The 25172-nt window shown below is 38.5% G+C and overlaps 1 protein-coding gene across 1 annotated transcript in view; it reads right to left on the bottom strand.

The window, feature by feature from the left end:
• Positions 1 to 171: 171 nt before the first annotated feature.
• Positions 172 to 25172, bottom strand: part of Cps1 (carbamoyl-phosphate synthase 1) — a 112098-nt gene continuing 87097 nt past the window's right edge. Inside the window, exons 29-38 of the mRNA XM_027397136.2 lie at positions 22607 to 22684; positions 19662 to 19769; positions 17869 to 17958; positions 16348 to 16518; positions 13932 to 14006; positions 11284 to 11382; positions 3623 to 3682; positions 2568 to 2680; positions 1162 to 1291; positions 172 to 423 (exon numbers count right to left, since the gene is read on the bottom strand). Coding sequence (XP_027252937.1) covers positions 325 to 423; positions 1162 to 1291; positions 2568 to 2680; positions 3623 to 3682; positions 11284 to 11382; positions 13932 to 14006; positions 16348 to 16518; positions 17869 to 17958; positions 19662 to 19769; positions 22607 to 22684 — 1023 coding nt within the window. The 3' untranslated portion in view covers positions 172 to 324. The remainder of the gene's footprint in view (positions 424 to 1161; positions 1292 to 2567; positions 2681 to 3622; positions 3683 to 11283; positions 11383 to 13931; positions 14007 to 16347; positions 16519 to 17868; positions 17959 to 19661; positions 19770 to 22606; positions 22685 to 25172) is intronic.

The raw sequence follows: 25172 nt of genomic DNA, 5'->3' as shown, positions 1-25172 counted from the left end.
GTATGGAGTACAGGAGATAGGACAACTTTTCCTACTTTGATCACTATTAATCAGCACCATGAAATGTTAAGAGCAAGTCCACAAAAAAAAAGGTGTAAATGGTTGAATTCCTTGTGAAGAACAAGTGAATTGGGGAGAACTTGGTAGTTTTGAAACAGTGACTGACAACAACTTAATGGCTAAAGAAACAAACTATTAGGAACAGAGGAACCCAAAATAGAGTTTGGCAACAACATCCATTTCTGGAGATAGGCTGGGAATGGTCCTTTTGGAGCGGTGTGACTCATACTGACTCAAGGATGAATTCACTGGACATTTTCTGCTTTATGCTGCCTTGCCAGCACTGTACTGCCTGTAGTGGAACAAACTCTTGGAGTCCACAGTGCGAGATTTCTGCACAGCTTCAGCAAAAAGTTTGGTCACCTGTAAGAAAATATCAAGAATGTTAGCAACCTACAAGAGATGAAAGTGAATGCAGGATGAATCAGGAGTGAAAAGTCACAAGGATCTGCTCCCGATTTTCAACAAGGTATGGAATGAAAAGATGTAGCCTTTTTCTCAGAGACTTCCCCATGTCTCTGACTCATCAAGAATAAACTTATCTCACCCCCAATAAGGAATCAAACTAACTTAAGGGGGAAAAAATAGGACACACAGATCATTAGTGAATGTCAGATATATGGCTCCTTCTGTGTGTGTGTGTGTGTGTGTGTGTGTGTGTGTGTGTGTGTGTGTGTGTGTATTGTGGTCCAGCATGTGAGTTATGTGAGTTACAGCTGCACCTTTGGTCAATAAGCTATTGCTTTCATGCAGTGGATGTCACTTGGAGACAAGGAGACAGAACTCTCAGTCTTCATTCCATTGTATACTATGTCTTTGTACCCAAAGGTTGATTGAATGGGTCACAAAGGAACTAGTCTATCCCTGGCTTTTGATCATATTAATTGTTTAATCTCCAACTCTCTTCAGGTGAGACTACAATCTACCATATTGACACCATTGTTTAAGATTCTATTAAGAATTCCTCTCTGTTTTGAATGCTCAATGAAAGAAAGAGACAGAAACAGAGAGAAACAGAGATGCAGGGAGTGATGAACACACATGAAGGGAGACCCAGAACTAAAACCTACACATGGCTTATATTTAAAGGGAAAAACATACCTGGAAATTAGTGAGGAGAGCAATCCCACTGTCCACAGCTGTCCTCCGAATCACGTAATTATCATGGACGAATTTGGTGTTGTTGTTGGGGAGGTTAATCACGAGGTCAATGCTTCCATCTCTAATCAATCTAAAAAATAAATAAATAAAAACAGAGTTGACGAAGTCCATTTCATAACTAGTTCAAAAGTCCTAACACAAATTCCTTGCTCTGCCATTTAAGTCAATGCTATTTACTGAGCCACCTGCCGCTCTTTTCTACGTGTAAGCCAATGTTCAAGTTGCATTCACTGGGGAGTTACAATTTTTTATTATGGTTTGGAAAAAACTCTGGTAAGAGTCTACCAGAATGCAAAACACTGTTTTCCCTTGAAAATACTACCCAACATAGCCAGACCTGACAATTTGATAGACACCTACTTTGTTTTATAAAGAGGTGATCCTTCCAGCACTGAAAGTGCTTCCACCTCCAGGCGCCTCCCCACATGCTGCATCTGTCTCTGCCCACCTCCCTTCTCTTGCCTGGCAGGAGAAACATGAGACTACGTGGTTGTGAGTCAACCTGTATCACACCTGTCGTTGGGTTGACTGAACACACACAAACAGACCCTCAAATGCCAAAAGCATAAAGTCGGGGCCGGTTTTCATTTTACAAAACTCTAAAGCGAGGGATTCATGGCATCAGTGGAAGGCTTCCAAGATCCGAACATGATGATTTTCTTTCATTTGTTTCATAATGATTTCTTAACAACCTTTAATAAATAGCATACTGCATAGAATAGGGATGTATGAGCTAATGGGTAAATTGTAACATTCAAGAGTAGCAGAGAAGGATCCACTGTGCCTTCTTCCCATGTAGCTTTGTAACAACAGATGCCCTGCAGTTCCTAAAACAATGTGTCTTACAAGATCAGGAGGCAATGTCCTAAGAAACAACCATTTAGTTAAAAACATTGTCAAAATGCTTGCTCCAATTTTCACCATGCAGCAAGTGCTCAATAAATTGACTGATCCATTGATCCATCCTCAGTGAAATGTAAATGATTAATTATATATGTGCATATACATACTTTAGTGTATATATATACATATATATAACATTATATAGAAAGCACTGCATTAAATTCTTCATAGTTTTACTTGTATCTGTCAAGCACTTTTAACAGAAGTATCTAAAGGGTGTTTTCCAACACATATACAGGTGCACACATGTAGTAATTCACTTTTTATAAGAATGAAGCTATCACCCATAAATGTGTTCATTTGTAAATTTGTTAACCAAACAAACTTTTGAAAGGAAATGAGGTGAGAGCTTCATACTGTACTAGTTCCCACCATGTATATCCTGCTTTTCTTTTAATGTTTTCTTTTTTCTCCAATCAGAAAACAGACTATTCAGTTCTTACTTTCTGATTGAAGAGAGGCTGGGATTCTGTCCTTCCTGGGATGGCCATGCCACTGGGGTGGCAGGGACATTGTTGGCATTGAGCCAGTCTGATGTGGCTTCTGTGGCAAAAAGCTGCATTTAAAATAGAAAACTTGGTTACTATAAAGGAGGAGGCATTGTTAATTAAGAAACACATGAATCACAATGGAAAGAAAGAAAAAAAACATGGAAGAAACCTGGTGCTGAGGGTGGCCACTTGAACTCAAAATCCCAGGCAGTGATACCTTAAATATTTTCAAATCTTTTCAGTGAGGAAACATTTAAGAGCCTACGTTGTAACTGCTTTTGTAAAAGAATTAGTCATAGCTTATAAATTATTTTTATGAGGTCCAGGAAGATCCAATTGAACTGTGGGAGTAACTTGGTTTTACTGAACCAGGCTGTGTGCAGAGCAATTTGCTACAAAGACACTGCCTGTAACAGTAACAGCTGGAAACTATGACTTCAGACAGAATCACGAGGAGGAAAAGATTCAGAAATACACTGGTGAGGGTCCTAATTATGCTTCAACTAAAGTTTCCAAGATTTTAAGCTAACTACTCTTCAGTTTGTAGTCATTCTGTCAAACCTAGTCTTCCTAATTATTTTATCCTATGTAAAGTTTATTTTTCTAATGTTTATTGTTTGTAAGTTTCAAGTGTTTATATAATCAGTTTGAACTCTTTTCACTCCCATTCCTCTCTCTCTCTCTGACTCTTCTTTTTTCCACTAGAAATCTTCTCAACAAATTTCCTCCTATTTGGGGGTCTTCTTCAGTGTGTGACCCACAGAATTTAAAGTTTCTTTGCTTTTGTAAAAGAATTAGGGTGTGTAGAAGGCTATTTTCTTTAGACAGGACAACTTAACAGTGTTACAACACTAAAGAAAAGGACACCCTCCTCCCCCAAAGTTGTGAAATGATTGAGTTAATCATTCCAAAGTGAAAGGGCAGGTTTCCTGTTTGTGCAGTATTTATTTCATGAATAATTTTCAATTCTAAAAGAAAGCTATTTAAAAAAAATTAAGAGAGTATACCTTGAAACCTTCATTGTGCAACTGCTCAGCCACACCAAGGAATCTTGGACGGAATGATTGCTGGAAAAGAATTAACAGAATTCACTTTCTTTTTTTATTTTTGTTTTTTTTTTGTCTTTTTTGTTTTGTTTTGTTTTGTTTTGTTTTGTTTTGTTTTGAGACAGGGTTTCTCTGTGGCTTTGGAGGCTGCCATGGAACTAGCTCTTGTAGACCAGGCTGGTCTCGAACTCACAGAGATCCGCCTGCCTCTGCCGCCCGAGTGCTGGGATTAAAGGCGTGTGCCACCAACGCCAGGCTCAGAATTCACTTTCTAGATACATATTATCTTTGTTTGGACACATTCAATAAGGTGTCCCTCTCAACATTGCAAAAGAAAATTCTATATGTTTCTTTTTACTTAATATAAATTACATATTCTCCAATGTAGTGAAATTCCTTTTATGTTATCTTGTTCTCTGCCTTCCATCTATCTCTGAGCCCTTTCACTCATATTGAGTCCTCGACATCTTTGCTTAGATCCACACGGTTTCTTTGTGTATGGTTTCTTTGCCTGCCTAGGAAGACACTAAGGCTGAGATCTGAACACCAGTCAACCTTGCTGGCACCTAGCTGTTTTGTTATTCCAAGCAATCTGCTGTCATTGGTGAGTTCTAATTTCACACTGTCTTTAATAACTCATTCACTGTCCTAGAAACGCCCACTTCTAAGAAACCCTAGAGTACAAAGTTCCACTTCAAATCCTGGCTTTATCATCCCCTAAAAGTGTATGCTCAGAACACTTAATACCCTTGGCCACACTTCTTCACTTCTAAAAGAGAAATGATAATGCTCCTATCTCGTGAGGCTTCACAGCTCACCAGCTTGTGTCTCCCTGGGTGATTTAGCTTTTCTCTGAGGTAATCTCCTGATCCATTCAGTGCCGTGGTAATGATACTTGTGGTATTTGGTCATTGTGATTGTCCAGTAGAGTAATTTATTAGCAATCACTACAAAGTGTTCCTACTCTAAGATTAGCAGTTTCTGGGCTGGTAACAGTTCTCAAGAAATATTGATTAGTATCATTAGCATTAAGACAGTTGCTGTTTTGTTTTGTTTTTTTTTTTCATCTTCCTGGAGTCTAGATTCCAGTCCCTGTAAACTAGTATTAAATTCCAGGTTATTTTACCACTTATTATAACAAAAACAATCTTTCCCACCATACACGCCCATATCCACATATATTTTCCTAATGTCTCAGCTCATTCTTCAGACAGCTTCTGCCAATAGGTTGTTGTATCCTTCCTAGGACCTTAGCTGAACCTGATTTCCCTAGATGCCTACCCATTGTCATTAGAGGTTCACCATTTCTAAGTATTCCCTCTGTTTAAGAGTTTGTGGCTTGCAAGGTAATCTTAAGGATGACACACAACAAAGATGAGTGATCTACCCAAAGACTGAATTCTAACCTTGACCTTATTATCATGAATGCCTTAGTACCTAATATTTTTAAAATCATGTATGCTTAAAAGCATATCTGTTCTTCTTTAGACATTCATGGTCCCCTGGAGAAGGGGAAAGGGACAAGATCTCCTGAGCAAATTGGGAGCATGGGGGAGGGAGGAGGGAGCTAGGAGAATGAGAAGGGGAGAAGAGGGGGGCTAAGGAGGACATGAGGGAGCAGAAAGGTTGAGTCAGAGGAAGAATAGAAAAAAACAAGAAAGGAGATACCATAATAGAGGGAGACATTTAGGTTTACAGAGAAATCAGGCACTAGGAAAAGGTCTGGAGATCTACAAAGATGACACCAACTAACAATCTAAGCAACAGAGGAGAGGCTACCTTAAATTCCCTCCCCTGAAATGAGATTGATGACTGACTTATATGCCATTCTATAGCCTTCATCCAGCATCTGGTGAAAGTAGAAGCAGACACCCACAACTAATCACTGAACTGAACTGGAATCCAGTTTGAGAGAAGGACAAGTGATGAGCAAAGGGGTCCAGACTGACCTGAACAATGGGCCACACTTGGTTCCCAGACTGATAGCTGGGAAAACAGCATGGGTCTAATCTAGACCCCAGGAACATGGGTTTCAGTGAGGAGACCTCGAAAATCTATAGGACCTCCTGTAGTAGCTCAGTACTTATCCCTAGCATAGGTGTGGACTTTGGGAGCCCATTCCACATAGAGGGATACTCCCTGAGCCAAGACACATGGGGGTGGGCCTAGGCCCTATCCCAAAGGATATGATAGACTCTGATGACACCCTATGGGAGGCCTCCCTGTGGAGCAGAAAGCATATGTGATAGGTAGGGTCTTAGTTGGGGAGGGGAGTGGTAGGGGAAGAGGGGAGGGGGATGGAACTGGGATTGACATGTAAAATAATCTTGTTTCTATTTGAAATAAAAACATCTGCAAAAAAGCGTATCTGTTCTTCTTTAAATGAGTTCATTTTGCTGACTTTTTGAAAAAAGGTTTTGTTTAGATGATAATATAATGTAGCTGTTTCTCTAAATGTCTTGTGATTGATTTACAAATAGCATTAGTGATGTTTGAAAAAAAAACATGGATATTCTCCTATTCCTAGCTTAAAAACTAAGAAATGTGATCAAAAACATATTCAGATCCTTGTAAAATTGTTATAATGCTTGGCCCATAAAGTCTCCCAATATTTACATGTGAAGGTTGTCAGAACAGATCTACATCCTAGACAATGACTTTGAAGACTATGTTCAAATATAAATTCTTTTTAGATTCTGACCCTTTCAATCCCAGAACTGCTGTTTGTGAGAGGAAAACACTGGCAAATAGAAAAGATAAATGCAATGCAATGAATCTGTGCTAAGACAGGCACAGGAGTTATTCAAGCCAGCCTTCTATAACATGAATTGTAACCACACCAAGGGTTATAATAGTTTTCTATTTCCACTCAGGACTAAACAGGAATAAATGAGTTTAGATACCATCATTTCGTGACTCTACATAAAAATTAAATTAAATTAAAAAATAATAGAGAAAACAAAATAGTTCTTACTGACTGACACTATGACAATTTAAAGCAGTATACAGCAAGGCCTTAACATATACACTAGGCATAACAGGACACTAGCATGCTCAAGTGTGATCTTGCCTAGGAAGCAAGGGGTAAATAAGATGATCCATTATATATGACTCATAGTTTAAGGTTCCTTATAAGAAACATATATGAAATGTGCAAAATGAATTTCTGCATTTTATCAAATCCCCCTCATATGGAATATTGCATTTGGACTTTCTAATAAACACATACAGACTTAAGTTTGTACTAAATGACAAGAGAGGTCTCAGTTAATACCTGGATAATTGGTGCATTAGTCACACACTTAACTAATGACTCTCAATCTCTTAAACATCCCCTTAGCAAAAAGTCACTGAGGGATTGTGATAATAATAATGTGCTAACCAGTTTCTCTTTGGTGTTTCAAAAGTGAACTACCACAAGCAAGGTGTTCCCAGACATCCCAAAGCAAGAGCATCAGCATCATTCGAACTTACTAAAAGTAGGAAACTTTAGGCTCCACCCAGATGGATTGCATCAGGTAGGTATCTCAGTCATATACAGTTTTCAAACCCTCCAGGTCCTTCTGATGTACACTTCAGTTTAGAAATGGAACTGAAAGAGGCTGGAAGGGCTATCCTTTACTCATTTTGCAATTTGAGGTCAAGATGTATTAACCTTGACCAAAGTCACGACGAAAAATGTTAAGGGAGGAGTACTATAATGCAATTTTTTTTCTTTGCCATTTTAAAATAAAATAAGTCAGCGAGTCCTCTAGGACCTGCAGATAGCAGACAGGACCTTATTATGGAGCTGTTTCACTGCTGTCCCCCAAGTGGAAAAGACAAATATCCCACATGACAGTATTGGCAGTTCCCAACTAGAGAACCACTCTGCCTTCTGGTGTGGGGTGTTTGCTTCCATAGATCCATTATAAACTTCTATCAAACATGTATTGAACACTTGTGACACATAAAACAGCCTCTCTACAAAAAGAAATTACCACTGTCAGCTTATATCTGAGTAAGCTCAGATTTAAAAGCCGATTGAAAATACCTACATAAGAACCCATTCCTTTGTAGGGGTGAAAAGCACAAGTTAGTTTTTGCTCTTGGAAATGGTTATAAGGAAAGAGTTTCATTTAAAAGTGGAATAAATATCCATTTCCGTCGGTGATCATTTTCACAGTAAGCCAACTTCCGGCTGCAGAAGAGAAAGCCAAGTTAACACTAAGTGATGTCTGTGGATGCTACAGGGTTGCCTGGATTGACAACTGTGTGGTTGTTCCTAACGATGCCTCTTTGAAGATAAAAGGTTATTCATGTCACTTGGAGTCGTCTTTTCAAATAAACGCTTGCTTTGTGTTTCTGAGCAATGCTGAAGCCCAGATGTCAGGCTGGTGCCTGCCACTTCACCAGCATCACTGAATAGCCCAATCAGAGGGGGAAACACAGAGAGTGCACTCCATCTCCTCTAGAATAAATCACTCATTGTTAAAGGGTATTCTAGAAAACCTCAAAACAAGGCAGATTGCCTTCTCAGAGTGACTAAAAATACATCGTGACAGGATGAAAGGTGGCTGCAATGACTGCAGGGAAATCAAGGGTGATTCTATTGCCTCATAAACCCATATTATGCTTCTTATATTACAAATGCCCTAGACTGTGGAAGGCTTCTTGGTAAAGACGCAGTGCACATGGCAATTAAGCTGACAAAGATGCTTTGTTAAAATCAGCATCCTGACTTTTCTGTCTCCTAAGTCCTAGGTACACAAGAATGATGATACACTTTCTGAGTGATTTGACTCTGGGCTGTGACATAACAAGTACAGAAAGCGATTGTATGAGTAAAGGATTACAATGGGGAAGAGAAATACAGATTTAGCAAGATTAGCACATACAGCAAGTGTGTGCGTGTGTGTGGACACACACTGCTTTCCACATAATAAAATTAACCTGCTAATAATAAATGCTTATTTTAAAATGTTTTCAACCTGTGACACTAAGTGAAGAAGTTTTCCAGTTCACAGTCACCTTGCTCTCTACTCAGTGTCTCTCTGTTCTCTGAGTTCTCTTTTGGAACCCATTGTGCCAGATGAATGAGTTTAAGTGTCTTCATTAAATATTTCTACTCAGAGCATGTACTTAACTTGGGGACTATGGAGAAGGGAAAAGACAACTGTCACTACAAAGGAGGTAGATGCTTAACATCCTCTCCATTGCTTCATGAAGGAATGATAAAGGAAATTCACAGCAATGATATGTCTCTCAGTGTTCTATGAAGCCTATCATACTATGTGGATGATGGCCCTAAGAAGACAAGATGCAAACGTCAACTTCTCTTCACAACTTGATTAAAAAGCTCCCCCGAACAATTCAGACAAACTTTCTAGCCCTGGTCTTGATTTCTTTATTAGTCCTCTGTTAAGTCCCTTTTGACTCTGATTGTATGTTTGGAGGAGGTAGGATGACCCCTTCTGAACCAGTGATAGATAGCATGTACTTTTTCCAAGTGTATCCTGGGATAAAGAACATCGATGACTGCATCCATACTGCTGTGGGTGCTGGGTAAAAAGCTGATTTTAGAATAGATCCTTTTCTAGCTGAGCTAGAACCTCCAAGACTTAAAGCTTTTGACTCTCTACTAGTCTACCCCATCATATTTTCAGTATGAGTAAGCACTTTTTAGAATTAGTATGAATAGAATAGAGAGACTATATAAACATTCAATGTTGGGGATGAAAAGTGTTCTTTGCCTCATATAAAATAAATCAGAAAATTTTATTCTTTCTCTTTCTATAGGCTTACAATTCTACTGATCAATTTTTCTGAATTGTAGATATGTCAATAACTATAACTTTATTAAATAATTTTAAACTACATTTAACATTGTACTAAAAGATATTTTTAAATCCCTAATGATAGTCCCTCATATACAAACAATATTTTTTGTAACAACTCATGTAATTGCTGAAAGATTGTTGTAAAAATAATGCATTCTAAGGTAGACTTTTAATTAATAAAACCTCATTGCTTTGAAGAATATTGCTCCCCAATCCAGAAAGTCTCCTTTTTTCCTACAAAGCAAAATCCTGTTCACTGATGCCAAAATCCCACAAATATTTCATAGGAACAAATTAATTTTGCGGCACATTTCCCTGCAGCACTGGAACCAAACAAGCCACAATTTTATACATCACTGCCTTCTTAAACTGCTATTTGAAAATGTTAGCAGTGTTTTGATTAGTTGTGAAGATGAGGACTAAGGGCATGGTCTCCTCTGAATGTCCCCAGGTCTCACATTAAACTTTAAGCCGTCACTGAAAGTTGGGCCAATATTCTCCTAGTTGGGCCTTAATAATACTCAGTACCCATTTGTAACGTGATGAGTCACTCATATGATGTGATTTGTCTCTAAACTGCCATTAAGCCTCATGTAGCAAGCCATCTTGTTAGCCTTTGCTCTAAATCCTCACCATCGTCCTTCGGCCACCTTCATCAAGCAAAACCCCAAGTTACTCTTTGCAGAAACTTCTCCAAAGTGACTACCTGCCCAGTCTCTGGAGTCTAATTTGCTAATATTAAGACACCCTAATGAGGCAGCATTTATAATAATCACCCACAGGCTTGAGAATACCTGATTCTCTTCTAATTATGCTTTTATTGATTTTTGTGAAGACATGCAGGGTTTGAGCTTATTAAAGTCACAGCATGGGGGGGGGCTATATATGACCACTCATTGTTTTTAAAGGGCAGAAGAATTACTAATCTCAAGTCAAGATGAATGACCATTTGATAAGTATGTACAATTATTTTTTTAGGAAATTAGAAACAGAAGATGTATATACTGTTGCAATAATTATTTCAAGGAGTTGCATATAATTTATTTCCAAATTTTTACCCTAAGATTAATTTATGCTTGACTTGCAACAATAAACAATAGTGCTCTTTTTGTTGTGGTAAAATATTGATTTAGAGTCATCTCATCTTACTTTGGCCTATATACATAAAAAGGATGCACAAGGCCTGTGCAAGCGCAAAATTCCAACAGGAAGAAAGAAAACAGGCATGAAGTCCCATCCCTACCTAAAGAATTATTGGTAACTGTTAGCTGGAAGAGAGCACATTAATTTGCTTGAATAATGTAGACCCTGTTGGATTGACCACCCTCAAGTGAAGGCCACACATCCAAGAGTATATGGACAGCACAAACTTAGTGGGTTTAAAATGATACAGGGCACAAAGTTGTGTGGGTAGAAAAGGAGGAATGGATCTGGAAGGATAGGGGGTAGATGGTATGTTTGATCAACACACATTGCAGAACATTCTAAATAAATGAGTAAAATGAGAAAAATATATAGAAAAGGTCTAATCAAGGAATAGGGGGCATTGGTTTTCTAAAATAATCCGTTTTAGAACAAAGAATCTTTCCGTAGAGACTTTTCTTTCTGTTTCTTATTTCACTTTTGTATTTGCTGCTGCAGCAGCAGAAGACTAAAAGAATAAATGGAACATACAGTGGCCATTCCCATAAGTTACCATCTTTCAAGGCATGCAGCCAAGGCCCCTCTCCTCTATACCACAATTAACACCCTGGCCACTACCAGTGTGCTACCTGAGAATGAGCACAGCCACACACCACTCACCTGGATTCCAATCAGAATGCCTTTCTGAGGGATCTTAAAGCCTGTAGACAGCATTGCCTTCAGGAAGGCTGTATGAATACCCTCCCCAAAGCACGCCACCTGTTTGGGATTAAATAAAAAATTTAAAATAAACAAGGGAAGAATAGTCAAATGCACTTACACAAAAAAGGAGAAAGTAAAAAGGGGGGAACACGGAGAGGGATGTACTAATAAACTCTTTGCCTAGATTTTATCAGTATTTCCCAAAGACCAAGCAATCTGAATCTGAGGACTAAATGACTGGCCAGGACAGATGTATCTTATGTTTTTAATTAAGCATAATGAATGAATAAGCAATTCCTTCTCTATTCAACGACACTCAATGGAACAACATCCGGGATTGTACTGCAAGCTATTTGGATACAAATCACAGTTTCTGGTGAATTTCCAAGTATTAATGAGTTAATGTTTAAATCACTGTATACGTCTGTGCACCATGCAGCAGTGCATGAATTCAGGGTGAGGAGTGATTAAAAAATGACAAACTGCTTAGCCACTGGTTTGGCTGCCTAAGAGGTGGAAATAAGTACATGAAAGTCTCAAAAGGGTTTATTCTTCTTTATCGTTTTTAAGAAGCTGAACCAAAATATCCTGCAACTCATCCTGGATACCCAAACCATGGGCAAAAAGGGGGAGGAGGGAGAAAAGATGCCAAGCTAACGAAAACTGGTGGGGGTCTATAGAGATTTCCTCTAGGGTAACTGCTGCACACTGTAATTACAAGTCAAACGGCCACCATAACTAGAGGACAAGTGGTGTATTTTAACACGATGGGAGTCAATTCTGCACATCATCATCTGGCACACGTTCAGAGTCACCATTATAGTAAATAATGCTGACGGCTGAATTCGTTCTTTAAGCAAATGACTCTGTCTTGCTGGGCAAAGAAAGTTCTCATGAGTATAACCTTCAGCTGACCACAAGTACATGCCTGCTTTTCACTCCACAGTCGAACATTTTAATCAGTTAAATACTGGCCAATCCACTTGAGCAATGTCAATGGAAGTTAATGAGTCTGACTTCTACTGAAAGGAATCCTGCAGTCCCATCAGAAGTGCAGGTACCCAAAAGAGGTCCCAACAATATTCTGCCTAGCCATTAAAAACAAAACAAAACAAAAAATAGCTACTCAAATAGTCCTGTAAATATCAAGATGACATCCACACTTGACTGCTATAAAATAAAATGTCCTTTAATTAGATAAGAAGTGAGGAGTTTACACAGTCCTACAACAAGCCACGTAAACCCTGTAAAAGTCTCTTTGAAGCATAGCTGAGATTTCTAAACTGGATTTATTATTTTGATTTCAGTTATGAAACAGAATTTAAAACACATTGATGACACTTGGAAAAAATGGCTTTAATATTAGAATTCTTTCTTTTTCCAGTTTGGAAAAGGAGACAACAAATAGGAGCAACTTCTAAGTTGTTCTTATTACCATCGCTATATGAAACAGAGAGGATCTGGCCCTGAAAACAAGGTGCCACACCCTAGGAACACTATAAAAGAAAGGGGCCTCTCCCTGATCTGGCTCTGGACCAGCTGAAAAAAAAATCCTGGGATGGGAATGAGCCTGAAAACAGCATCCCTTAACTGGGGATAATATAGCACCCATCGTTCGCAGTGAGTCTTGTTTTCCAACTAAATCAAAAGACATAGCAAAAGGATCAAGAGCCACTTTCTAAGAGTGCAATTCTAACACCAGTCGTTTGTTCCTCACTGCCTGTCTCCTGGTCTCTCTTGGCTTCTCATCAAAGCTCATGCTTGTAACCAAGCAACCATATAAAACTTCATGTACTCGCTGCAATTAAATATTCTCTTCTTCAGATGTTTCCTTAAAACCAAGAGAAACAATGATGCCCCACAGTCTGATGTTGCCACTCCAGTGTGCACTGATGAGAATCTGAAGGTTGTAGGGGAGTACGTCTGTCAAGGGCTAGGTGATTCATAAAATGTCCTGACACTGACATGTAGAGAACTTTCTAGAATCTGACAGCTCTCGATGAGAAAACACATTTCGAATTCTTAAAGAAACCTTCACTTGACACAATTCCAACACAAGAGAAGAGGGACATCCAGTGGCCAGTCCCATTATAGATCAGCCTCAAGAAGAGGAAGCTGCCTCAAAAGTGGGCTTGGGATTTCTTGTCTATTTGAAGTTTCCACTGTTCACATTCATGGCCTTTCTAATGCTGCCGTTCTACATATTTCTAGTAAAGATGTGCAGATATGCCTAGATCGTAGCAAAGCGGGATATGAACTGTTTTTCCTGAAGCATGTATTAGCCTGAAAAGGATTGGCTCAGGACATACTCAGAGAAATACATGATTGTTGTTCACAGTAGCTAATGTGGAAATGAATTAAATATACATATATTCAATTCCCAAGTTCACATGTAACATGTAAAAATGTCAACTCTGTTACAAAAAGAGGTAGAAGATATATTTTTATTTCAAACTTCTGAAATCTTTGAAATCCTCTGGGGAAGGAAAAGTTTGTGAAGTTTGAGTTTCTCTAACCACTTTACATATAAGACGATTTTCAGGTCATAGAACCATAGACTTCCAAGAATATTTACCAAAATTATTCATGGATCATTAACTATTTACCTCTCCAGTGGAAGCCATCTCACATCTCAGAATAGGATCAGCATCCCTCAGTCGGGGCCAGGAAAACATGGGAGCCTGTCAGATGTAATCGGCAAGGAAAACACATGAGATAAAGGATAAAAAGAGATGGGAGGTAAAGACACTTGGCAAATCACCTCCCACAGCATTCATTAGGCCATAGTGAACAGAAAAAAATAACTTCACTCTGGTCCAAACTCTAACTTGAAAAATAGCTTTAAAATTCTGTTCCAAGAAAATGTTGTACTCCTGGCCCAAAAGTTGGGCTAAGTAATCACAGATGATTTCCGTAAATAGATCCCCTGTGACCAGTCTAGACCAGTACTTCTAATCTGGCCTGCACATATTCTTATTGGAGTTATTTCAAACAACATCTCTGGGCATTCGTCTGCCTAATACAGAGTTCAAACACATTTTCCCCTTGATAGGCTTTTGGAACATTCGTCATCTTGTTCTGTTCATTTGAACTTGCAGCAAGCTACCTTGCCAGACATGGCTGTCTGTAAGCTGACTTCTGAGACATTAAAGTGTTGTTGACACCTCTTAAAAGCTTTGAAAACATTCTGGTTGGAAACCTTTTTCTCTATGTTTTTCCATATAAGCAGGAACACTGAAGTGCTTCCTTTTCAATTATTTTATCAGCGTGACTCATAAGGACCAAGTTCTCATTTCTCACATATGCCTATTCATCTGGTCTAGACAATCCTTCCACTGATACTGGCACTTCTAAGTTATGGGAAAATGAGCTTGCAATCATTTTACTGGATCATCTGAGTGAGATTGCCATGTGTTCCTTATTCATAGTGACAACTATGAAGAGAAGATGTAAAATCAGAGAACTTTAAAATTTTACACTTATTTGGAATAATATCTATTCATACATATGTAAAAAATAAGCACATTCCCTATGTTCGTTAATAAAAAGAATTTAAAATATCTACTACTGGGCTGCCTTGACCAGCCTTGACATGAGGGTTTGTGCCTAGTTTGTGTCTATTTCATCTTATCATGCCATGTTCTATTGCTATCATTTGAAGCCTGCTCTTTTGTGATTGGAAATGGAGGAGCAGTGGATCCCAGGGAAATTGGGGGCAGGGCTGGGAGAAGTGGAGGTAGGGGAGGCTGTGGTTAGTTTGTATTGTGTGAGAGAAGAATAAACAATAATAATAATAAATCTAAGCAGTATCTACTGTGGAAAAATATTTTTGCTGGCTACTATCTTCTGATCTCAAATATAAAATTAATGTGTGTTACATATTTGTAACCATTAAAAACACTTAACAATGAAAAACTAAGATTCTGTCTCAGTACATTATACAATCCAAGGAATCCTAACTTATTACCTTTGTATTTTTGATTCCCAGATACAACTTAAAGACCTATAGCTAATGCCACAAGTCAGGATCTCAGCAGAAGCAGATTTATGATTGGAGCCACCAGTACATATAAGAACAGAATCATTTCAATACAGTAGTTCTCACCCTTCCTAATGCTGTGACCCTTTAATACACTTCCTCACGTTGTGGTGACGCCCCAACCATAAAATTATTTTCATTGTTACTTCATAAGTACAATTTTGCTATTGTTATAAATTGTAATGTAAATATCTGATAGGCTGTATATCCGATATGCAATGCCTGTGAAAGAACCATTTGACCCCCAAAGGGATTGAGACCCACAGGTTGAAAACCACTCTTTCAAAGACATCCAACATATGTCAATGTCACATAACTGTATTGCACAATATAAATTAATGTCGCTGTGTGTGCTTCATCTAACAAATTCAAATGTATTTGTGTATTTCACAAATGCTCATGTCTATCCATCACCGTAGTTCATAATAATGAGTACCCTGTGTATACTGAGGCAACTAGAGGAATATAGTGACTTTATGATTAAGATATTATTAAAATATAATTTCAATTCCATCATCCTCATTGCTCCACTACAAACTATTATTTTAATTTTACAAGTGGAAAATCTGTGCCACGGAAGAAAATACAAATTCAAAAAACGCAGCCACGATGATAAGAATTTAACCAGCCCCTCAGGATAACCACTTTATGAATCTCATGAATTCCTAGAGCCTTCCCATAGTTTATCCTTGCCCGGGACAAGATTGCCTAAAATTTTAATTTCTTAACTAAACCAGCAGCATGTGTCAGCTGCAGAACCACTGGTTAGATGATTTTGAGGCTATGTTATCCTTGATAGTTGTCAATGTTTTTATAAATGCAAATAGTTCACATGAGATGAGGCTGCTGACAGTACAACATTAGCATGTTCTGAAATGAAGATGATCAGTCCAGCAGGTCCACTAAGTCACAAAAATTTGGGGGCAAATGTTCCTTTTTATCTCATCTCTACTCATAAAATGACACATCCTATAAAATGTTACCTTAATGGCAACATAGTCAGCGGGTATGATGGGTTGCTCCAGGGTAGGAAGCCGCTGCTCATCAATCTTCTCTCCAATCATCACCTTGGTAGCTACATCAATGAAGTCCACTCCGAGAGTCTTAGAAACAAAGGGGAAGGATCGGGATGCTCTCAGGTTGCACTCAATCACCTAAATGGAGAAGTCCAAAAGGGAAGAAATATGAAAGCCAGTAACAACAATCCTAATATTCATTCTGACCTCTAGTTTCCTTCTGTGATTAACTCTCTTCCCCAATCCTATCCCCTTTATCTCCACTGATCAGATTTTTGGCTAACTGGTTTCTTTGAGGACATTATCTTTGAATTTTGACTCTTTTTCATCCCATTTCCCCAGGTCACTCCCTGCACATTTATGACACGTTTCATTTAATACAGAGTTAGGATAATGTCACACCCCTAACTGAAAAGTCCCCACTGGAATTCTGATGGCTTCATATTAAAAACTGGCTGGTAAAACTTTCTATCATCTTTGGAATACATACTTCAATATCTATCTCTCTTATCTGACACCACTTTACTGGCCCAAGTCCTACTTTCCATGATTCAGTTCTAGTCTTCATTTAGGAAAAAATACTTTCTCTAAACATAAAGATTGATAAATTAATATCTCCCAAAGTGTTCTTGTTATTCACTGTTGTAGATGATCATGTGTAACACCCTCTCTACCTTCAACCTACCAAAATCCCAGCTATCCTGAAAACTTCCACTCCCAATATAAAATTTTTCTTTAAACCTTTCATTATTTTCTCCAGACAACACATGATATTCAAATATGTGTTCAGTATGTGCATATACACATATGTGTATTTGTTTGTGTGTGTGTGAGCATGTGTGCATGTACACATGTGTTTACCCTGGCAAACATGATCTCCAAAGACATTTACACAACCCTCTGGTAACTATTAAAGCTATTAATATACTTCTAGTTATCTCTGAATTCATTTTCCTCCCAGTCCTTGTTAAGTTACAAAGTATCTGAAGTTGGAGGATATGCCCATACATCACTGTAATCCCCACTTGACTCTTCAGTGAGTAGTGAACAGATTTTGGTTACTAATAGTTTGAATAAAATAAAATGACTAGAAATAATCTAATTGGCCTAGATTGTATTTTGTCTTTCAAGATGGGTTACAAAACAACTTTGTTCTCTGTGTAAGGAGTAAGTCAAATTTCAATGAAAGAACTCACAAATACACACACTGTTCACTGTAAGATATGCACACATTTATCTTGCTTCACAGTTGATGGAATATGGTGATCTTTCAGTACATCAAGTACTTCACAAAGCTGTGAGTGACGCATCAGTGCCATCAAGAGCCCTTGCCTTCAAACAGGAGAGACATTACACACTATGTAACATCCCTCTCAGACAGGAGCAGCTGCCAGGTCAAAGAGAATACCAGGGCAAGGCACAACCCAACATGACCCAACATAACCTTATAAGATAGCAAAGTCCTCCAAGGTCATTAACATTCCTTACCAAGACATCATTTCCTTTGACAAGGAACTGGACATTGAAAGGTCCAGAGATGGCAAAAGCCTTTGCAATCTTTCTGGTTGCATCCTTCACCTAGAGCAAAAAAGGACAATGACACTGTGATAAAGAGCATAGTGGATGTTTAAAGAAAAGCAGAATTCTATCTAGATGGTCTTAATTGCTCTCTATAGAAACTTGTATCTTCATTCATAATGATAATTAATAGCAATAATGGATAATATTAAGCATCAAGAAATAGATAATTTTACAAGAGAATCTGTAATGCACAAAGTACTATCTCTTACAATTATGTACTCTGTTCTTACACTGAAGGTTAAATGAAATCTTTCTGAACACTTCCTACAACACCAGAAACTTCAATTCAGACCAAACATCAATCTAATGGCCTACCTACTGAGAAGGGCAGGCTTACAAAATACATGGTCCTGCAAAGCAGCCAGGGATGTTTATTTTATGTTGGTTTCTGTTACTCTGAACTCTACAAGGATAGATATTATGGTAAAAAAGAAATAGTGCTTGCCTGCAGGGAGGCCTTGTATATGTCAAAGGTTGGAGCCCCTATACCTAGCAAGAAACAGGTTCCCATGTCAAGAGGCACAATGATGACAGGAAGCAAGAACTCTCCAATCATCACAGGTACAGGAGTGGGGCAGCAACTTAATTGGCTATGAATGGAAGCACAGTCTATGGCAGTCGTTCTCAACTCTGATAATACTGCAATCCTTTAATTCAGATCCTAACATTGTAGTGGCCCCCAACCATAAAATTATTTTTATTGCTCCTTCATAGCTATGATTTTGCTGCTGTTACAAATTATAATGTGAATATCTGTTTTTCAATGGCTTTAGGTGACCCCTGTGAAATGGTCATTTGACCTCCAAGGGGGTCACAACCCACAAATTGAGAAGAACCACTGGTCTATGTCCTGTCCTGTCTGAGAGACTTAAGAAAATCTTGGGCTTTTTGCTTATTTGCCCTAACATGAGGAAATGAATCATATTTTAAATCTAAGGACTTTTAAAACTCCTACGCTGTTGTTATTACAAAGCATTTTATCACCTCCATACTCTAGAGCAAAAATCTTCAGATGCACCCAAAGGAAATGTACAGACTGACACAAATTCTTATGGCAGGAAAGCAGGAAAAGCTTTCTATAAATAGCCAAGTCAATTTGACTTCCCTTAAGTTCTCAATACTGATTTAAGATAGCAAACTCTACATAAAACCTTGCCATGCATATGGGGTGCTGAAGCAGTCATATTGGATACTTCTTTAAAGGAACTGCTCTCAAAGAGTTGTCAAGAGAAATACCACAAAGTTCTGGCTTGGAGTAGAACTCAAGGTTCCAGGTTCCAGAGGTTTCCATGTGGCTGATGCAACCTGCTTCTACACTCCTCAAAAGTATCACTTTTTGTTGCTCTGATATCCAAACTCTCTGTCTGGTCCTGAGACTCCTGGTAATAGTAACTCTAGGAATTACTACTGAGAGAGGTTTCCAGAATCGTGGCATCAGTGGTGGCAGCGGTTTTAGCAGGTATTTCACCTGGATGGTTCCGATGTACATTAAAGGTTGAACTATCACACAACCTATCCGGCTCTAACCAGTGAAAGAGATCATCTCTAAGACATTCAGCTAGTTAAGAGTAAGGATGTTCCTTGTTAAATGTAAGCTATAGTATGCCTTACATCATAACCTAGTGTTTTTAAAATCTAAGGGATTTTCCTATTGCTGTGGTGGCGGTTTTCATATTTTGCTTCCATTTATAAATGATGACCTTTTCAATGGCTCCTTGGCTGATGGTTTGTGTAGGTAGCATCAGTGTGGCATCTCCTGAGTGGACACCTGCATCTTCAACATGTTCGGAGATGGCATGGGAGATGACCTGTCGAAAGGAGAGTTTTTAACAGTTGTCAAACATCTATATCCAGATACTACTCCATCACCTACCCCCTTTGATGCTTCACCAGTTTGGGCACCATTAGTGAATTACTCTGCTAAACTCCCATTAAGAGCAGGAGAAAGAGCTGCTCCACTTTCTGAGTATCAATGTAAGGTGACAAGGAGCCTCTAGAGAGAACAGAGAGGGACAAAGATACTGTTTTTTTTCTCTTCTACTGATTGCCAAAGGTATAAACAGGAAAAGACTAAGTCAACTCATAGTGACAGTGAGGATGGCACAGGAAACTACAGTGGAAACAGCTTTATCTTTTAGACATTGGGAAAGAAGACAAGAGAGGTGAATGTTCAGTGAGGTGAACGGCATCATACATCACACACCTTCAAATTTTGGTGAATTAGAGAGAAAGACTGAAGATTTAATGCAGAGATCTATAAAGTGAAGTTTGAGAGACTAGGAAATATTCTTGTCCTCTATAATAAAGAAACAAAGGGAATATAAAGATGAATGATGAAGTTTGTGTCACTAGTGAAATTCAGAGCAACTTGAACCCTTGACGGTCAGATTCTGAAGCCTATAACCTCAATCACTAGTCTATATGTTAATAAGATGTGTTGCTTGGGAACTTATGAGGCTTACTGTGAGAAGAATAATTCCATGGCTGTATAAGACTGTTGTAAAGCACACAGATTTATTTATTCATCATATTTATAAATGGTTTAAATAAGAGTGGCATTGAGTTTCCATTCTTCTGATGCCACTTTTGAACTCTGAGACCTAGACAAGGTTGAGTGGCATTGGTTTCTAATGAAAGGGGACTAACAATGGTGTTTATCTTCACAGAGGGTTCGTAAAACAAAGAATACATGTGAATGAGCTCAAGTGTGTGTGTGTGTGTGTGTGTGTGTGTGTGTGTGTGTGTGTGTGTGTGTAAGTCTATGTGTATTTATATATGTGAGTATGAGTGTGTGAATGCCTAGATGCACATGTTTGTGAAAGATTGACTCTGTGTGTGTGTGTGTGTGTGTGTGTGTGTGTGTGTGTGTGTGTGTGTATTATCTAAGAATCTAGGAAACAGGAGCTATCATACCATTGAACTAAGGAGAATTATGATAAACCTGAGTGATTTGTCCATTTCAGGGAACAAATTTTAAATTTGTGTGAGTAACCTGAAACATTTCCAAAAGACAGATTATGGGACAATGTGCAATGGATTGCAGGGAGAAACCTAGTATATATCCCAGGAACACAGAGCAAAACCAGGGAGCCAGCATGGGCTCCATTGGCAGCAGTAATGGACAAGCGCACCTGTCTCCAGGACAGTCCCCATCCTCCATATCCATAGATTTACAATAACATTCCTCTTGCCTTCTATCTCTAGCTTCAAATAGTAAATGTGGAAAGAAAGGGAAATTTACTCTATGATCTAAAACAGTAGATTAGGAGAGAGTTGTAGGAAGGAAAACATTATCTGGAGATGGATAATGGGTGAAACTCTCTTCCTGAAACAAAAAGAGGAGTCCAACATTTAACCTAACAGTTCTGAAAGTGTGGCTCAATGGCAGAGCACTAACCTAGCATCTTCCAGGTCCTAGAATCCATCCAAAATCCTGAATAAACATGAAGGCAAAAACCATGTGTAATTTTTTAATCCTTTTTTGGTGCTTTCAAGACAGGGTTTCTATGTGTAGATCTGACTGACCTTGAACTCATAGAGATCCACCTGCCTCTGCATCTCTGAGTGCTGAGATCAAAGGTGTGTGCCGCCACCACCCAACCACCATGTGCTATTTTAAAGGAATGTGTGCTTTTTGTCAACAATAAGTTAAAAGAACTAGATTAACACCCTCTGCAGATGCTTCAGCAAAAATCCCTATCCTTAAAGACAGGAGACTGGAAATAGTATCTCTGAGTGCTTCAAATCAGGATTATGAGATTCTGCAGTTAATAGAAACTATCATGAATTTAAAAGAAAATAAGAAAAATCTATTCTGAACTGCTAATCTGTTAGGGAAAATGATTTGATATATTTGGCAGTGTTTTGAATTATTTGCAAAACAAAAGATGAAGGCCAATTTTTTACTTTATCCTTGAAGCAAATAAAATGACATGCCTCTCTGAAACATAAAGTACTACATTTCAAGATAAATCACAAATGCTTTATTAAGACAACCAGCAAGTTCAAGCGAAACACTCTTCCAGATCCCTTTCTCCTTGAAGTGGGAGGCATTCAGTGTTCCAGCCATTCCAGGTGTGATATGGTAAGCTAATTTTATGTTATTGTTCTGCCTACACAATTCTGTTTGGCTACATTTATTAATCCAATGAAAAGGAGGGAGAGAGTGAGAAATAAGAGAAGAAAAATCAGAGATTCAATTAGAAAGTTTAGAAAGCAAAGTATTTGGGTATTTTTATAACACTCGTTGAAACATAAAAGGAATTCCACAGACAAAAGAAAATGAGAATGAAAGATCTATTCAAAAAGAATGATGAGTGTGGGATGATAATTGATACTGAACATCATCAAAGAGAAATGCTAACAGTTTGAAATTCGAGGAATGAGATACCCGTGACACTTCCATTCAGTCATCTTCAAAGACTTCAAGAGTTGGGTTTTAGAGTTGGGTTTTGTTGTCTTATTTGTTATTAGGGAAGTGGGGCAGTGGGGGTGGGGTGATGCTTGTTGTAGCAGTGGTAGTTTTGATTGAACAGCTTCCCCACTATGTTCAGACATACCACTTTTAGAAGCTGTGAATTCTAACCTGTGAATGTTTCAAGAGGGGAAGAAGACAAAGATGGAAAAAGTGAGAGGATGTACATACCCTTCCTTCTTTGCCAACAGCATCCATCTCCACTTCCCGGGCCCCTTCGATAAACTTAGTCAGGACTACTGGGTGCTCCTGCCAACAACAACAAACAAACAAACAAACAAACAAACAAAAAACAAAATTGAAACCATGAGCACAAATTCCATGTATAGTATCAGGTAGTTGTGTAGCTTGAGTAAATAACAAGCCAGTCCCTGTAGAAAACTTAAGGCCAGACATACAACAGACACTCATTAGCTAGTCTGTTTTGTAAGAATAAGGTCATGCTCTGCTTACAGTAGGAGCAAGTGCTTTTCTACAATGCCAAGGGCTCAGCAAACTACAAATGAATCCTGAAATCCCAAATATTGGCTTCTGAGACAGTTTGAGAAAAGAGGAATCTATGGATGAGACAAATATAGTGTCCTTCCCTTCTATCAGATCCATCATTTTTACTCTGTACCTGCAGATTATTATTGGGTCAAATTATTTCTGTCCTCACTTGTTTTGGCAAATGCTACAACTTCCTACTCAAAATGCAAATTAAATGTGTAAGAAATGTTAATAAGCTTAAAGGACAGTCCTAACCTCCAGTTTTATTTTGTTTTTTGTTTTTATTTTTCAGTTTTGAAGATGAACTCCTTTGTCTGAAGTTGATAAGCCTAATCCTGTTTTTAGAGTATGGTGATGGCAACTGAATATCAAGTCAAATATATTTCCTTATTAACCTTAACAAGTGCTTCTTTTGGCAGTGTTCTGGGCTGCCTTTCAGTCTTGAATTTCTTCCTATTCTCGGTTGTCCTGGGACAATGTTAAGGTGTCCCTCCATACCCAGACTGACTGCTTCCTACTAAATGAAGAGGATGCCTGGTGATCTTGCCCATCTATGTATCTCCTCCCCTATGCTCTGGGATTCTGCATTCTGGACCACTTGCAGTATTTACTCGTCTCCATGCCTATCTTCCCTATGTGTCCATCGTCTTTTCTCCTCAGTGTGATTTTTCATATTTCATCTTACCTTCAAAGCCTAGGCCACACATTGCCTTCTTGAAGATTTCTCTAAGCCCCTCTGGTCACTATGCTAAACTCATCATCTTATGCATGTGTTAACTTTAACATATCTCCTTGAACACTGTAAATAGAGTTTAAACTTTAAGGTACATTTTCACACTTCTTTTTCTCAAGACACATCATCCTTTATTTCCCATGAGGCCCTAGAATGCTGGTGTCACTGTAAAGGATAAGCTATTAATTTCAAAGTCAATATTTACATATTCCTTTAAATTTTACCTTATTTTAATCATATGTAGATGTATGTGGCTCTGTGTGTGTGTGTGTGTGCATATAATGGTCATACCTGTGGATGCCAGTGGTGATGGATCCTTCTGGAGCTTCCCAACATGTAAGTGGTGTGTGTGTGTGTGTGTGTGTGTGTGTGTGTACATATGTGTGTGTGTGTGTGTATACATATGTGTGTGTGTGTGCGTGTGTGTGTGTGTGTGTGTGTGTGTGTGTGTGTGTGTATACATATGTGTGTGTGTGTGCGCGTGTGTGTGTGTGTGTGTGTATACATATGTGTGTGTGTGCATGCGTGTGTGTGTGTGTGTGTGTGTGTGTGTGTGTGTGTGTGTATACTGAATCACTAAGCTGTCTCTCCAACCCCACTAACTCATCTCCTCATCCTCAATTATAAATATTCACCACTCTCTGCCTTCACCTGTTCACCCTTTGGATTCCTCTCAGGCTGCCCCATTCAAATGATCTAACATGGGATACATTCCTTCCACTAAACTGTCTCCTTCTCCAGCATTTCTCACCTCTGTCATGTCACTACCTTCCAGCCCTGTTGTCTCTGCATCAGAAACCCTAGTCATTCTCATTAACTTTCAACCTTACCCTCTACCCATTCACCAATTCCCTTCAATGAGTATCGTACTTTGATATTCTTCTCCATGTTATTCCAGAGCACTGCCAGCTCCATCCTGAACTGCCAGAGGAGTTCACGAACCATTCTCCATGGTTTCGGTGTTTCTCTGTAATTCACCCTTTCTGTACTACAGCAGTACAGTCAGTGCTGTATTTTATGTCCTTGATATGTAATGAATGCTTTATGTGTTTCCTATGGTCTTTCTCACCTTCAACTTTTTACATATACATCCTCTTTCTTTCTACTCACACGGCAGATTTTCACCCAGTTAACTCTGAGTCAATCATCAGACATTCGCTTTAAAATCCCCTGGGGAGAAATGGACATCGAAATTCTTACAGTCTCCCTCAGCATTCCAAATTTTCTCTATTGCAATGCTTATATCTAATTATAATTATTTCATGCTTTGATAGTACAAGCAAAGAAAATCTGTGAGTGCAGATAGTGTGTGAGTGTATACCCACAAATATGGTGTGTCTGTTTATGTGTATATATATGCAAAAATATAGAGATAAATACAGATGAATTATTAGATTATCTTTCCATGATTATATCCTTTGACAGTGAGACCAAAACAGTATCTTTTAGCTACTATATATTGAATGAGTAAACAAATGAAGGAACAATGGGATTTTACTCTAAATATGTTGAAAT

The sequence above is a fragment of the Cricetulus griseus genome, chromosome 2 (genome assembly GCF_003668045.3).
Source record: "Cricetulus griseus strain 17A/GY chromosome 2, alternate assembly CriGri-PICRH-1.0, whole genome shotgun sequence".
Lineage (NCBI taxonomy): Eukaryota > Metazoa > Chordata > Mammalia > Rodentia > Cricetidae > Cricetulus > Cricetulus griseus.
Note: the sequence above shows the minus strand (reverse complement) of the source record. Positions and strands in the feature narration are given on the sequence as shown.